We start from the raw sequence: 15,867 nt of genomic DNA, 5'->3' as shown, positions 1-15,867 counted from the left end.
TTTTTTTTTTTTAGGCCATTTTTTATGATATTTTTGCACCTTTTTTTTTGGCGGAAAAGTCCCTTTCGGCAATAAAAACAAACCGCACACTTGAGAAATCGCCAACAGAATTTATAACCACATATGTATAGATAATGCCATTTGAAGTTAAAAATTGTCGAGAAAAAGTGTGCCACCTTTTGAAAAAAAAAATTGGGCACAACAAAATGGGAGTACCCTGAGGTCCGTATGAAAAAACGGAAAAGTTGGGTAAGCAAATGCGCAAAAATGTCCCTTTCAAAATTGTGAACCAAAAAATGTATTCAATCTGTGGTAAGCTGCCAACTGGTAGATAAGCGCGAAGAAGATGTGATTCGACGGAAGCTACAAATGAATCGCTTTGGTGAAAGTTCATCAAAGTTTTTACAAATAGAAACACAAAATTTTAATCATTTGTGCAACGTTTTGATGGTTACATACGGGTGCTAATAGGTAGATATGCCTTAGTATGCGCCGCTAAAATCCCCCAAGTGTACGCCTCATTGTTGAGAGCTTTACCAACGGAAGATATATCCCCCATTTGCGCTCTCGCAGTTACGCAAAAGTGCAAACGCGAAGAGCAAATGCGGCCCCAACCCTTCAGGCTTCCATCCCCGCGAGCTTCACACAATGCCTATTGGAAAAGTAAGATGGACATTCAGTGATCAGCCATAAGGGATCAATAACTGATGCGTGTCTCACAAAAATTCTGGATTCATTATTCGAATAGGCATCGGTGTACACGATAAACTTCCTCCTTTGTTGTTCCGATTCGTTCAACACAGACATCTGATCGAGGTACAATAACTCATTGGCACCTCTCCCATTTAAGAGCTTATACGAATTATCACTTACCACTTTCGAAACGTTATAAAAAAAAGAACATATTTTTGCCTTCAGTATGTATTCCACATTATTTGACTTTTCCATCTCTATGCCGAAATTATGCAATATTCTTTTTAATCTATAAAAAAATTTGGTGGCCTTTTTAACCGATTTGTAGGCTAAAAAGTTATCATAGCAAAAACTTTTTCTATCCTTTGCTTTCTCAAAATTTTGAAATACATTATAGTAACTCAAAAGGTCGCTCTCTTCAGCCATCAGAGGTAATCGCATAGCTTTCACTTTATCTACATTTTTATGGTTAAATAAAAATATGGGTTCGTTAATTAGCATGCTTACAATAACTACCACTTCGTACACACATCTGTACTTTATACTGTTCAGCAGAAACACGCTATACTTAAATTTTAGGGGTAAATGACAAATTAATAAGCTTAACTTCTTATCCGTTACATTTCCATCCATGTCCATAAGTTTTAAAATGTAAAGCATCTCGAAGCATCTCTTCAAAGCTATCACCATTGGGGCAGTGACAAAATCGAATGAACAGACATTCTTCATTCCTAACGTTTTTAAAAAAAATATGTTGTAAAAAATGTCCCTTTTTAATATTTCTGGTATGCAATTTTCGTTCAGTAGATTCAAGTAATCATCCTCGGTTATCAATCGATAACAAATGGTATCACTGCAAACGAGTCGCCGCTCTTCACATTTGCTCCTACTGCACATTATGGTGTATTTGTTCGTCACGTTCAAGTCGTAATCATATATTTCATCCTTCACGAAGCATGGATCTATGACATATTTCACATTTTTTACCTTTTTATAAAAATATTCTGCATCTTTTAGGATAATAATTTTGTCCCGTAACTCTCCCCAATCGGGGCAATCTTCAGGCATGTCGTTCACAATTGCGATGTGACTATTTTCGATGCCTCCATTTTGCAATCCCCTCTTGACGAAATCTATTTCCTGTTCGTTATTTAAAAAGATAAGAACATTTTCTCTGCTCCTTTTTTTATTTCTAAATAGGCTACTAGCTAAAACGATACACGTGTGCAAATAATTTGCACATCTTTTTTTCAAATAGTAAATATCGCCGCTCACCGGTTCGCTCGTTTTTCTTCCTGTCCTTTCACCAGAATTGCTCTCATTAGAAATGTGAAAAACGAACACGTTAATTTCTTTGTTGACTTTTCCTATCCCTTCTGCGAACTTTTTCCATTCTTCCAACTTTTTACTAATTTGGTCTTTTCCATTATGAGGTACATTTCTGCAGGACGGGTTCATAAAATCTGCGTCCTCCTTCTGGTCATACATCAGGCAATGTTTCGCCGAATGTTCGAATAGCGAATTTCGCACATTTTTTCCTTTTTCTTCATCCGAGTGGGAAAAATCCAAATTTTCACTATCGCCTCGAGGTAGCCATTTTTCTTTATTCCCATCATCACTGGATAGCGTGTTGCTCCTACTCCTCACGTAATACTGCTTCCTACTTATTAAATCCTTCATTTTTTTATTTTTTATAGAAAAATGTTTTTTCCTCCCTATATCATCTCTTCCATAATTTCTGCGTTCCTGTCTATTCTTATAAATGTGGTACTCTGGAAGGGCATCTTCCTTCTCTTTCAAAAAATGATTCACACTTTTTTCATTCTGCGTGGGAAAACCTTTCGACTCACTTCTACGTGCCACCCCCTTTGCAGAGACATATTCGTCCGTGTCCTTTCCATCCACTTTTATGCCTTCCCTTTTGTCAATTTTTGCTACGAAATGCTTCTCCCTCATTGCAACGCTAATTTGTTTTCCTCTGTGAGAATGATCAAGCGACTTTTCACCACGCACTTCAGCTCTTCTGTCATCTTCGTTTTCCCGTTGTTCCATTCTCACTTTCCATTTTTTCGTATTGCTAACATCCCTTATATGGCTAACTCTGTCGTGTTCCTCCTCTTCACCCACGGGCGAGGACTCAACATGTGACCAATTTGGTGCACCCTGATAGGAACTAAAAAAGGTAAGTACATTTCCAATCAGACAGTTAGAAAATATAAAAATGACCAAATCGTTTCGCTTCAAAAGTATCTTCTTTACAAGTGACAGTATCAAGTCGGTCTTTACTAGCCTCCTATGAACATTTGTTAAAATTATAACATTAAATTCAATTAAAAGAGGATCGAGTAATATTTTCTGAAGCAGTGTTGTCTCGTCCAGGAGTGCAATTTTGTCATTTTGGTGAGCACTTTCCTCTTTCTCATCATGATCACTTAACAGTGGAGTGAAAAAATCCCTCAAATCGTAATCAATTAAGTCATAACACTGCGCAAAAATCTTGTCCGAAAATGAAATGCACAATCTGCTATTCTCATTTAAGGTGTGAAATTTCTTTTCGTACAGAACCAGGGCCAGCTTTATAAATTCCTCAAATTCCAAAATGCCAATTACAAAAAATACGTTATAAAATTTTAACAAATTTGGTATGTCCCTCTCGAATTTTTCAAAAAGCAGCTTCTTTTCATCCCTCTGGAATATTGTATAATTTTTCATATTTGCAAAAGTACCCTAATAAAGCGCGCAATTTTATGTAGATGGAATTTTCCCTGTTTCTCAGTGTGGCTTCATTCCTATGCTTACAACAACAAAAAAAAGTTAATTTTTCTTCCATCATTTGTGTAATCATACCTGTGATTTTTTTTTTTCTCCCTCTCTCTCTCTCTTCAATTGTGACCTCAACTATGGGGGAAATGCATGGAGGGGTTAATTCGGTTGCCTGGGGATCTAAAAGTATTGTTCGCATAAGTGCTTACCACTTAATGATGTGATGAGTTTTTTTTCTTCTTTTTTTTCTTTTTTTTCTTTTTTTTTTCTTTTTTTTTTCTTTTTTTTTCTATTTCACCTTTTTGCGCCACTGCGCACGTGTGAACCTCTTCGCGCCCCAAACGACTTAAGCGAATAAACTGTGCCCATTTTGTAGGTTAACAAAGTTAACAAAATATAAGTTGACAAATTTTGCAAAATCTGAAATTGCAAACAGATCATATGTTTTTAAAAAACGAGGAATTCACATAGTGTCATAAAAAAGGGAAACATATATGCAATATCTTGTTGGCTATTTATTTCTTTCACAAAAAATTGTAAATTAAAAAAAAAAAAAAGCTTTGTTAAGCGGACAAGTTAGCATTTTATGCGGTTCACCCCTCTTTGGGACATATCCCCATGTTTAAAAGCTTTTATGGTAGGGTGCAAAAAAAGTACCAAAAAATTGGGAACTCTCTTCTGCACACATTCTCCGGTAAAAAAAAAACAACGGGAAAAGACCCACATTAACATAACACGCAAAAAAAAAGGAAGTTTCCACTGCACTAATGCGTCCACACTTCACACCCCAGAGTGTGTCCTTTTATATGCCCTTCTTCACGCATCATTTGCTTTAACTTAAGTGGAAAATAAACTCCAACTGCTTCCTCATAAGCGATGCTAAGATGTTACGATCGGCCAAAATCTCCCTCCTCTTACTTGCTAAAATTTGCTGATAAACCTTGTCAAATATCATGTTCGATTCGTTTATGATCGCATTTTGTTCCTCCACAAGGTTTACTTTAAAAAACAAGTCGACCTTTTCTATGGGTATTACCATGTTGTTTATTTTGTGCTTTTTAAGTAAATATAGTTTTTGCGCGAGGATGTCCACATCGTTCTCGCGGCAGTTGTGAGAAGGGATACTAAACAGGTTGTCCTTATCAACATCACCGGGGGTACTTACACTCTCTCTATTACAGCGGAGGATTCTGTGCGAATTGAACGCTCCTTCAGAAAAGTTTTTTTCTTCAGTGAGTAAAACGTCCACAGCGCCTTGGTTCACATTATGCACGTCCGACTTCTTACCAATTTTCGACACATGAATCATTTTGTTCAAATTTTTTGATGCCTTCTCACCTTTTGTAAAAATGATGCAGAATTTTAAGGCTGGATAAAACACATTCAACACAAGCAAATCATCAATTTCGTGATTTTTAAAAAAAACGTTGGGGATATTATTAACCTTAATCTTTGTTATCTTTAATTTGTGCAATATTTCACAGAACTTAATTAGGTCGTAACTGTATGCAAGTTTTTTTTGCTGCAAAAGGAAAACTTGCTTCAAATATTTTAGTACATCGGCGGTGTTCTGAGGATCTCCGCTGTCCTCCAAACAAATGTCTGTTTTTTTTTGCATCGCCATTATCAGTTCACCTTCCTTTTCACCCCTTCCAACTGGGTCCCTTAGCATGTCGTTCACCACATCACTGGGTATATCGCTCTGTATCCCATTCTGTGCGTCTTTCCTTTCCATACTTTTTACACTCGTCTCTATTTCACGCTCCACCGGGGTGTCACCAACACGGTTGCAAGGAACTCCATTTTGCTGACTCCCTCCTAAAGGTTCCACCTTCTTCGGGAAGTTTCCATTTAAGCCTACCCCACCTCCTTGCCGCATTCCTGAACTGTTCGTTCCCTTTTTTCGAAAAACGTTTCTCCCTCTTCTTATGACTTTCAAAAATAGCAGAGGGTAGTACACTTCCAAAAATACAACACAGCAGTAAAAAAGAACTTGTATTTTCATATTTTTTAAAATTTTATCAATATCGTCGAAGCATATATCAAAAAGGGAAACTATCAAAGGGTCGTATACGTTCCTATGCTTATACGAACACAAGCATAGCAATATATCCAACGCGAAAATGGAGTTACTAACCATTTTTATGTTGTTCGTTACAATTTCTGTTAGGGCCTCAAAAAAGTTGAGGTGAAAAACTCTGGACATCCATATGCTTCTAAAACATAGGGCTACTTGCTTTTTCGAAAAGTTCGCATTTCGGAGGATCCTATAAAACAGTTCTGTATGTAGCTCACCAATGAGGTAAACATTTTTCCTTATGTTTATGCTGAAGAAGATTAAATCTAATATTTCGCTGGTTGTTAATACTTCCAATTTTACCCTCAAGTATTTTGTGCACATCAAGTCCCTTTGCCCATTTAGCTTACTGCCTACGAATTTTATATCTTCCTGATTTCGCTCAACCATATAAGCATCCTTACATCCTTTATGTTCCCTCAACAGTTGAAGTCCTTTCCCTTTCTCCCTTGTTTCTACTTCCCCCACATCAAGCAATACCGTTTGGTTATTTTTTATTAAAAAAGAATAGTGGTTACATTTCGATGTGTCCATACCATTGCGGTTATCGGATGAGACCCATGCTGCTTCTTCCTCTACTCCATTTTTCCCTTCTTTTGTGAAAAAAATAAATCGATAAATTGGCAAAAAATAATCCTTCCTGCAATATTCAAACAATTTAAACTTGTTTATAATGTTCATTAGCTTAAAAATGTAACTTACATTGAGAAGTGGGGGGGAGCTACTTCCCGCAGCCGTACTTTGCTCAAACTTCCTAAAAAAATACAAAATCAGAACGACGAATATTTTTCTTTTCTTCCTAGTTATTAAATACTCCACATTTTTAATCAAATCTAATGTTTCTACACACGTCAAGGAGTGAATAACCCTCTTGTAATGTTTCAAAAATAGCTCACAAAATAACGTATTGCTTGCATCAAATCTTAGCTTATTTAGTAAGAAAAAAATTTGACAGAAAAGACTCGGCTGTGTATTATTAAAATTTAACAGAACTAACTTTTTTAGTAAAATTTTTTTAATCACTTTGTTGTGACTCAATAAATCGGACAAGATGAACACACTCTTGATGCTACTTTCCAATGTGTTGTTTTCGAAATAAATTTCTACCTTTTTTCTCAGGTAGAATATTAACTGTTTATTATACCAACTATAAATGGAGCTTCCCAAATCCATGTTCTTTAAAATGAAGTTGCTCTTAAACAGGGAAAGAAAAAACAACACATTCTTCACTTGGTACATTTTTAAAAATTCTGCATTCACCCATATGCTATAGAATAAAATATTTGTGCTCCACATATTCATATATCTCGTTAGGTACACAGTTTGCAAAAATTTTAGGATTCCTTCACAGTCGCTCAAGATGAAGAAATGCGTCATGTTTTCAAAAAGGAGTTTCAAATTACGCTTTGTGTTTACGTGCAGTTTTAGAAAGCGTTCCTCATGGAAGAAGCTCCTCCTCAGCAGTGAATCTTCTTCCACGTGGGGCGTAAACCCATTTGTCCTTCTGCTATCACCCCCACACACTAACATGTTTCCATTTTCCGTGTAACTTAACCCCTCACCTGGGAAACCCATTTCTTCAACCTTAGCACTGACGGGTGAATTCCTTCCCCCAATATCATATCCACTCATCTGAATGCACCTAGATAACGGAGCATCTGCCATTATGTCCTTTATTACGTATTTTTCTACATTCCTACTGCTCAGAAGAAGAGTCAGATTTTTTATTTTCCTTTCGCTCAAATGGTCCTCTTCTAAAATGCCCTCACATAATACTCCTATACAATCCAGAAGCGGCAATATATTGTCATTCATATAGGGCAGGAATGAAACATAATTACTCACCAATTTGTTTACTAAGTAAAGCTGATTGAAATATAGGCAAATGAAGTAGCTATGGTAATTTGTTCTGTTGTCCATTTGGTTATCCTTTTCGCCAAACTTTTCTTCATACGGCCGTTCTAGAACTTCTTTACTATCATAACTGGGTTCGTCTACAAACATGGGCATTTGCCTTGACCCCCCTCGACCTCCCATCACACTTTCTACAAGATAAGAATTCACATTTTCAATCCATTCTCTAATTTTCGTCTTCTTCACATATAGCATGTATACCTGGGAGAGGTCCAGTAAATCCACGTGGCTCTTCCGCGCACTCAACAGTAACAACAATCTGATCACATTTTTGTTGTTATTTTTTACCAAATCGAAGATCTCCTCATTTGATATATTTACAGTGTATATATTTTCTACCTTTTTCTCTTTCTGCTTAGAAACAAAAGGAGAATTGTCCAAAAGGCTTAATTTTATAAACAAATGGCAATACTTGGACAAGAGCTTCGAATCGAAAAATTCAATGAATGGGAAGGAATAATTAAAAAAATATATTACAAACTTGTTGAGGCAGAAACAGGTTTTAAACCAATGGGATGTTCTTTCATATGCGTCTAAATTTTTATCAATGAAAACCAAAAACTTTTTTATCAAGTCCAAATTAGTTGTAACCCATTCGTGTATCTCAAATACATTGTTGTTTGCGCAGTTGATGATATCACTCGGTTTAAATGTCCTCCTCTTGTTTGCGGATGGTCCCCCTTGTCTCTCTAAATTTTGTAAAGAAAAATGAAGCAAATCGCAGAAATTGTTAAACTTACTTATTAGCGCTTCTTCGTTACTTTCCACCTGCTTAATTATCGCTAATTTATCATCCTGATCAGAAATTTTTTCCTTCTCGAAAATTTCCTTCACATCTTTATCATTTATATAAAATTGGGACAGTTCTTCTTTCAAATGATTTTTTTTAAGAATAATATTTTCATGAATTTTTTTTAAAATTTCTTTCTTTTCATTTCTTGAGTAATAATTCAGATTCTTTAATAACTTACCCGCACCTTTGCTGTTGTACTTTTCTGTGCTTTTTTTATACTTGTGATGAACGCAATTACTGTAGTGCACTCTGGAAAAGAAGCCTTTCCTCATTTTCGTTTCTACGTTTAGGAGTTGTCCAAAAGGGCCAAATATGTAGAAATAAGGGATGGGTGGGGGAAATTGTGGAAGGGGGAAATATAGCAAAATCCTAGATCTCAATTGTCTATTCTTCCCCTTTTTTTTACAAAAAGGTAGAGCACTCAAATGGCACGCATGTGTAGGCGTTACATTATAGTCCGTTCAATTTGGTGAAAAGATAAAATGAGAGAGCTAACACATATGTGGTCATTCGCTACACCCATTCAAAAAGGTTTCCCCCACCCCTCTTTTCTCCCGTCTTCCTTCTTTTAACACTCTTCATGGTTAAACAGATTCGGGGGAACATATGATGCAAATATGTTTTGCATTTTTATTTATCTTGCACGATCATCGATCAACCATTCAATTTTTCGTAAGTGTAATAAAACTGTTCTACCTCCTCCCCTTTGCTAGGCGTCCTAAATTTGGTAACTAAAAAACAACCAATGCAATTTTAAGTAATACACGAAATTGTTAAATGAGCTGTCCTTGCTAAAATATTCATCAACTTTACTGTCATTCAATATTTCCAAAACGTAAAGACAAATGGGAAAATGAATGTAAAAAACATACGGCTTGGTTCTCCAATAATTTAAATACTTCAAATAATTTAAAAACCTCTTATCGCTAAAGTATTTGTTTTCGTACAAATACTTAATGTAATCAATGTTGCTGAGAGATTGTACAAATTCTAATTCACACTCGAATCTTAGTCTGTTTTCAAATGGGCCTTCTCTATATATGTAAAATTAAAATTCTTTTATTTTCTTCTCCTTCCTGATTCTTTAGCGCTTCGTTTTCCATTTTAATACCAAAAGAGGCGCAGCAAAAATGGGGTGGTAAAGGGTAGGAAATATAATCATATGCAAAAGGTCAACGCATTTGCATAAATACTTACACAAGGGGGCACCTCTCAGCGTTGTGCAAATGTTCCCATATTATTACGCTACTGCAAAGTTTTAGCTTATGTAGAGAGAGGGTCAGATAGCGGGAATGTGGTGGTGGGGGGGAAAAAAAACTGTAAAGCACTTTCACAAAATGGGGAAAGAGTTTTCCTTCATAAAAAGCAACTCATTCGAGATTTACCAAAAAACTGCTAAAATAAAGTATCTATTTTTTGCTAACCTATGCGTAATTTCGTTCAATATTGATGAACATTTTTTTTTTTTTTCCCCTTTGTGATAACTTTCAAAATGGTATTCCATACATATGTGCACAACTTAAATGCGTTCGATTAAATTTGTTTGGAGCCTACACTGGATGCAAAACTGTTTAGCAAAAAATAGGAGATAAAACTGAGAAAGCCAAAATGGGGAAATATATTAAAATAAATACAAATGTGCGAAACAAAATGTGGTACGTTCATTTTTGCGACATAGAGTAAATCATCTCGCTATTATGATATTCCCCTCTGCGCGTTGCTCCATCATTCCGATTTGTAACTGAGGGGGAAAAAAGTGACACCGCAATGCAGCCCAAATTATGCTGAACAATTAAACATAACATCCCAGTCGTATGCACAAAATCAATACACACTGTGATCATGAAAAGGATAAATTATAAATTGCAAAATTTGAGCATACTACTTATGTCACAATTATGCCTATCAAGTTAATCAGATCTGGGGGTCCATTTTCAAAATGACAATTTAAAGCGCACCCATGGGGAGGGCGAAGAAAATATGCCAAAAGAACAAACCGATCGCTTGTATGTAAGGCCAAAGGTGCTGCTACACGTGTAACGTGTTTGCCTTCCTCACCGTACATACTTTAACGCAACATTTTTTTTCTTCCCCCCCGGGGTGAATTTCCCATGTTCCTATAACATCACCCAAATGTGTGCACGAGGAATACCCCTCAATAACCAGTTGCGCCTATTTCGCTTAAATTATTGCCAAAAGGCAGTTAGCATATCCTCCGCTGGGTAATGACACCTTACGTAAAAGCAAATTACTTCCATTTGTTCCGGTTTTGCAAAATAGTGCACCGTTGGAAGAAGTAACAAAAAGTTGCTTACCTTGGGGGAAGTACGCTTGAATGTGCCGTGAGTACGGCCTCGGGCTAGTAGATCGATGAACATACAAGTAACAAAGTATACACTTATGTGTATATATGCATATACGCCGATATGTGGGAATCGCCCCGTTCTCGGACCAAAGCAACGTGCTTCGTATTAATTTATACACCGCATAGTCTCTTCATCCATTCGTTTTTGCATTCTTATCGCAATTTTTAAATATGAAAAATGATTCAGCAAAAAGGCGAAAAGGCATGCTGGTAAATACTTATGTAAACATCCAGGGAAGCATTTATGCAAAGCAAAACAAAATAAAAAAAAAAAAAATTTTTAACGTCAAAAAAAGGCAGAAAAAAAAAGGAAATTATTTTAGGGGACTTGACTTAAAAAAATTATAAACATTTGCTGATTCACCTTTTTTCACATGTAAATGGATCATGTACCTGGGCACACACACATGCTCACACGGGTGCACATATACACATCCGTGTAATACGCACACGCGTTATACACACACGCATAATACATACGTATGTGTACACATGCAAGCAACCCCTCTCCCTCGCGCTCACGTGCAAGCATGTCAAAGTGTACACATATAAACACACAAACACAGGAACAAACATGTACGTTCACATTAGGTCACTCTGAAGATCTAACCATGGGGGCTGCTTGTTTTCGTGAAAAATTGGTTAGGTGCATTATGTAAAGGCGCATCTGTGTACGGGTGAGCACGCTCGCATACGTGCGTTTACACCGATGGGAACTTTTAAAATGAATTAAATGGCTTATTACGCATGTAATGGCACAAACATTAATTAGAAAAAACGAATAAAATGGAGGCGCCTCAACGCGCGTGCGAGGAAAAATGCGTGCATATAAGTATGCATACGTGAACACATCTATATATGTGTCTACCTATATGGGCAGGCGCATCCCCGTACGTGTGAAAAAAAAAAACTAATAAGCAGGGTACCTGTTAAACGGGTTCTGACTTCTATTATAATAGTTGTAGTTGAAGTTCCCCATCATTTTGTTATTTCTATTGTTTCTCATTTTATTCCTGTTGTTGTTTCGGTTGTGTCCACTGGTTCTATAGTGCGCTGCAGCTATACCAAAGGTGTCTACATCTAACATTCTTAATTTTTCTCGGTCCACTCTTTCATCCTTACCCTGTTGTTTATCTAACGTTTCACAACTGATGTTATCAAAAAAGCTGGAATTCTTATCATACCCTCCTACTTGAATATTGTTATTCAGCGTTAAGGGGTCTTTATTCTTTTCGTCTAGTATGGTGCTTTTATCAAACTTTAGATTATTTGTACTAAAGTCAAAGTCGGGGCTGAACTTACTTTTTAGGGCTGGATTCGGTTGGGACTCCAGCTCCCCGATAATGTAAGGTCTTTCATAGTTTCTAAAATTTTTATATTTAAAATTGTTAAAGTTTCTACCGCTGTTATTATTATTGTTATTATTGTTGTGATTATTACCACTATTGTTAGGGTTATTATTATAGTAAAAATTGTAATTCTGCCTATTAAAATATCGCCTATTATTTATGTTCATATTTCTGTCATTTTGTTGTTGCATCATATTGTTTTGAGTCTTCAGCGGTTTATTCATATTGACATTGTTGTTATAATTTATATTATCGCTCAAATTATTTTTAGACGATGGTGCTATGTTCATGGAAACGATCGCTGGGTCGTCCGGAATAGTCTTCGCAGGTTCACTCACGGTAACATCTTTTATATCTTTTCCTCTAAATATTATAAAATCGTAAATTTCATTTGATGGTGGAATATCCGGCTGTCTTCTCCCCTCCGTTCCAAATGATCTAACATTTTGCAATGCAACGGTCGACTCGTGAGTATTGATCGTGTACAAAATTCCTTCATATCTTATTTCGGAGTTTGAAATTAACGAAATCTTACTTCCTATATATGGCAAGGTTGATACAGAAGACATTTTTTTTTTTTTTTTTTTTTTTTTTTCCGTTTCTCTCTCTTAACTGGTGTGTACCGGTACGTGTCGATGTGCTAAACAGCACATGTGCATATACATGAGAAAATTTCAGTGTGTGTGTTTCTACGAGCACTGATGTGTACGCGTGCGGGTTGTGAAATGAGTAAATGCGTCCAATTGTCTCCTTGATGTATGTTTTTCACTATCTTGACTTCGCCTTATTGGCCTGGCTATTGTGGCTTCACTATCTTCGCTCTGATGCTTCCCCGTCAACGTTGCTCCTCGATTTAAATTATCGACGTGAGCACGAATATGAAAATGAAAAGTAGTACACCAAAAAATGCGCAACAAACATTTATTCCTATGCGTATGCACAATGAATGGGAGCCCAATTTTTGCGCAAAAAAAAAAGGCAGAAAAAATGAAAAAAGAAAACTTCTTTAATGAAAAGGCTGACTATCTATCTACGAAAAAGGGGGCTTCACCAAGCACATAATCCGTAAGTATGGAGATGCGCATATATAAATAGGAAGAAAAAAATGCTAAAAGAATATATTCATATAAAAGGAAAAAATATATACACGCTTATATATCATAGTAAGCATTAAATAAAACATCATATGGCATTAAGGAACGATAACAAATGCTTAACTACGTGAGGAGTAAAACGTGGCACGAGAAAAAATTTGGCATTGAGAGAAGAAGCCACCAATGAAGTGGTATAAAAAAATGAAAAGAAAAAAAAAAAAAAAAAAAAATGTTTACTTATAAATTATAAGGTGTAAATTGTGCATCATAAGTTGTAAAAAAAAAAAAAAAAAATTAAAATGAGATAACATATGATAAGATAAAACCAGAAAAAATTCGAAGAATAGAAAAAAATTGTACGAAGAAGCTAAGGGAATTACAAAGAGAAGTTATTACAATTGCAAGGGAAGGGGGGTTGGGGAAGAATGGCAAACAATTTGCGATTCCGCAATGCTGTAGCTTTAGAGTAAGATTCAAAAGGGGGAAGCTTTTTACCCACGCTATGTTTAATGCAAAAAAAAAAAAAATGCATATAATATGTGTAACATATATAACATATTTAACATATGTATGCATATCTTAAGATCAAACTACCTTATCATTCAGTTATCTTAAAATTATTTAATATCAAATTAAACGATCCCAAATTAACTGGTCTCAAAATTAAATTTCTTCGCTAAAGGAACGTATAACTGCTAGCGAAAAGCTATAAAACTAGCATCCACTCCATATATATTGCACAAAAAAGGGGGGAAAAAAAAAACACTTCATAGATGTATTCTAGGAATATGTTAAATTTGTTTTAAATGATCCATATATGTGTCAATAACGAATTCTAAATAGGTAGACTTTGAAAATGTGTGAAATTCGGTACTCTAATTGAACTTAACTGAATGAATATCACACAATCTTTTACACACCAGATATGAACGAATGGATACATTCACAGTGTGCATAACGTACCATATGTTGGCTAGCAGAATATAGTACGAAGTGGTGAGGGGGGCTGCACGCGTACACACGTGGTAACGGATTCTACGGGAACGGGGAAATGTCTACACCACCGATTGGCAATCACAAATTGGCAAAACGGAAAACCTCCCCTTTTGTGAAGTCCTTTGGACGAAATTGATCCAACTGAAGGGCGTAAAAAAAACACGGGAAGAATAGGCAGAGTGATGAAATATGTGAATATATACATACGTATTTATGGGGAGACTACATCAGTTGGCGATTCTACGTCTGCGCGAACTGGTGTAACAAAACGGTTTTTCTCACTGCCCAATACATGTAGCTACTTCACACAAGAGCGCATACACATTTAATACTACTTACATGGAAAAATAATTAGATATTTAAATCATCCAAATGTTAACATTAATGCTAATATGTTTTATCATCAAGGACGCGATGGAATAAAGGACAGTTTTTACATTAAATGGCTATGAGCTCAAAAGGTTGGACTGATTATTTTTTGAGCTGTGTTTGTGCCTTCCTCTTGGTGTGTATAAGTATGTTTCGGTCCGCATTAATATTTTAATTCACAGGAATGTATCTACAGGTACATACACGTATATACACTTGTGTGCACATGCGTGTAGAAACAAGGGTGCACGGAAATGTGTTCGTGGCATATGGCCAAGGGATTGGACTCAACCACGCTGCGCTGATACGCTGCGCTGATACGCCGCACTGCTACACTGCGCGAAGGAACGAATTGAACAAAAAACAGGACAGCTCGCATTCGATGTTTTACGATTTGTGCAGCACGTGTGTGTCACTGCGCACAAACAAATCGGACGAGGCGGGAAACATTCGTCCGGTGCCCACGTGTGTCTTGGGTCCTCCAAAAAGTTATTTCTCCCCTTGCGCGTTTTCAAATGGCATGAACAAAATGGTAGGGGAACGGTTTACTGCAAGTTGCTGCATGTGCCGTCTTTTCCCTCGCCCCGTAAAATGGCTCTCCCCGTCGCACACGCACACGGGGGAGTGTACGTATAGGTATATGTAAGTATATATAAGTATATATACGTATATGTAAGTACATATATATGTATATAAGTATATATATATGCACATACCCACGTGCGTGCCTATGTACACACGCACGTAACAATTTTACGCTTTATACCTTCACGTACCACTCCAAAATCATGCAAACACTTCAAACGTTGCTGCAAATGTACAAAACGGAATGTCACTCGCCCTCTTTAAAACTCTTTCAAACGAATGGTTTTCAATAAAAACGCAAATGAACTTATCTACACATGCATTTGTGGAAGGAAAAAATTGCATCACCTCTGAAAGCGGAAACAAATGAAAAGGAAAAAGAAGTGGAAGTTATTCACCAACATTGTATGCATCACATGACAAATCAAAATGGGGTATGAGCGTAACGCAAATGCTAATGGAAAAAAAAAAAAAAAAAAAAAAGTTATTTATATTCCTACATATGCGCATTTAAACAAAAAACGCATCATTATTTACGCCCACATTTACACATTTAAAAAAAAAATATATACTGGTGTACATACATACAAAAATTCACCCTAATGATATTTAGCCATCAAACGTACACGTGAAATTTTGGCATATACCATTTCCAACAATTCGCTTTAGCAATTTTCCTGCTTTCCCTAAAAAAAAAAAAAAAAGGTTAAACCTCTGCGTCGATCTGATCCCTTTCGTAAAAATAACCATTTTTTTTTTTAAACATATTACAGTTCTATCCACGTTTTAAAGATAAAGAAATGTTTTTTTTCTGTTTGATCTTTCACGCTCTACAGAGGAGCAGCATTATCCACAGGCACCCCTATCCC

At 36.2% G+C, this 15,867-nt stretch overlaps 4 protein-coding genes across 4 annotated transcripts; all 4 read right to left on the bottom strand.

The window, feature by feature from the left end:
• Nucleotides 1-618: 618 nt before the first annotated feature.
• Nucleotides 619-3,405, bottom strand: PCYB_127800 (hypothetical protein; the record flags this gene model as incomplete). The annotated part of the gene is made up of 2 exons (XM_004224114.1): nucleotides 619-2,856; nucleotides 2,884-3,405. 2 exons carry the CDS (start codon nucleotides 3,403-3,405, stop codon nucleotides 619-621), a joined length of 2,760 nt encoding a protein of 919 aa, XP_004224162.1.
• Nucleotides 3,406-4,288: 883 nt separating this feature from the next.
• PCYB_127790 (hypothetical protein) lies at nucleotides 4,289-8,512 on the bottom strand (the record flags this gene model as incomplete). The annotated part of the gene is made up of 2 exons (XM_004224113.1): nucleotides 4,289-7,648; nucleotides 7,673-8,512. The coding sequence occupies 2 exons, from the start codon at nucleotides 8,510-8,512 to the stop codon at nucleotides 4,289-4,291; spliced, it is 4,200 nt and encodes a 1,399-aa protein (XP_004224161.1).
• A 448-nt stretch (nucleotides 8,513-8,960) lies between these two features.
• On the bottom strand, nucleotides 8,961-9,269 carry PCYB_127780 (SOH1 homologue; the record flags this gene model as incomplete). Its single annotated transcript, XM_004224112.1, has 1 exon — nucleotides 8,961-9,269. A coding segment is annotated over one exon (306 nt), but the record flags the coding sequence as incomplete, so codon positions are not given.
• Nucleotides 9,270-11,515: 2,246 nt separating this feature from the next.
• On the bottom strand, nucleotides 11,516-12,523 carry PCYB_127770 (hypothetical protein; the record flags this gene model as incomplete). Its single annotated transcript, XM_004224111.1, has 2 exons — nucleotides 11,516-11,658; nucleotides 11,728-12,523. The coding sequence occupies 2 exons, from the start codon at nucleotides 12,521-12,523 to the stop codon at nucleotides 11,516-11,518; spliced, it is 939 nt and encodes a 312-aa protein (XP_004224159.1).
• Between the last annotated feature and the right edge of the window lie 3,344 nt (nucleotides 12,524-15,867).

This window comes from Plasmodium cynomolgi, chromosome 12 (assembly GCF_000321355.1).
Source record: "Plasmodium cynomolgi strain B DNA, chromosome 12, whole genome shotgun sequence".
In the NCBI taxonomy this organism is placed as follows: domain Eukaryota; phylum Apicomplexa; class Aconoidasida; order Haemosporida; family Plasmodiidae; genus Plasmodium; species Plasmodium cynomolgi.
The sequence above is the reverse complement of the archived record's forward strand: the minus strand, read 5'-3'. Positions and strand labels throughout refer to the sequence as shown.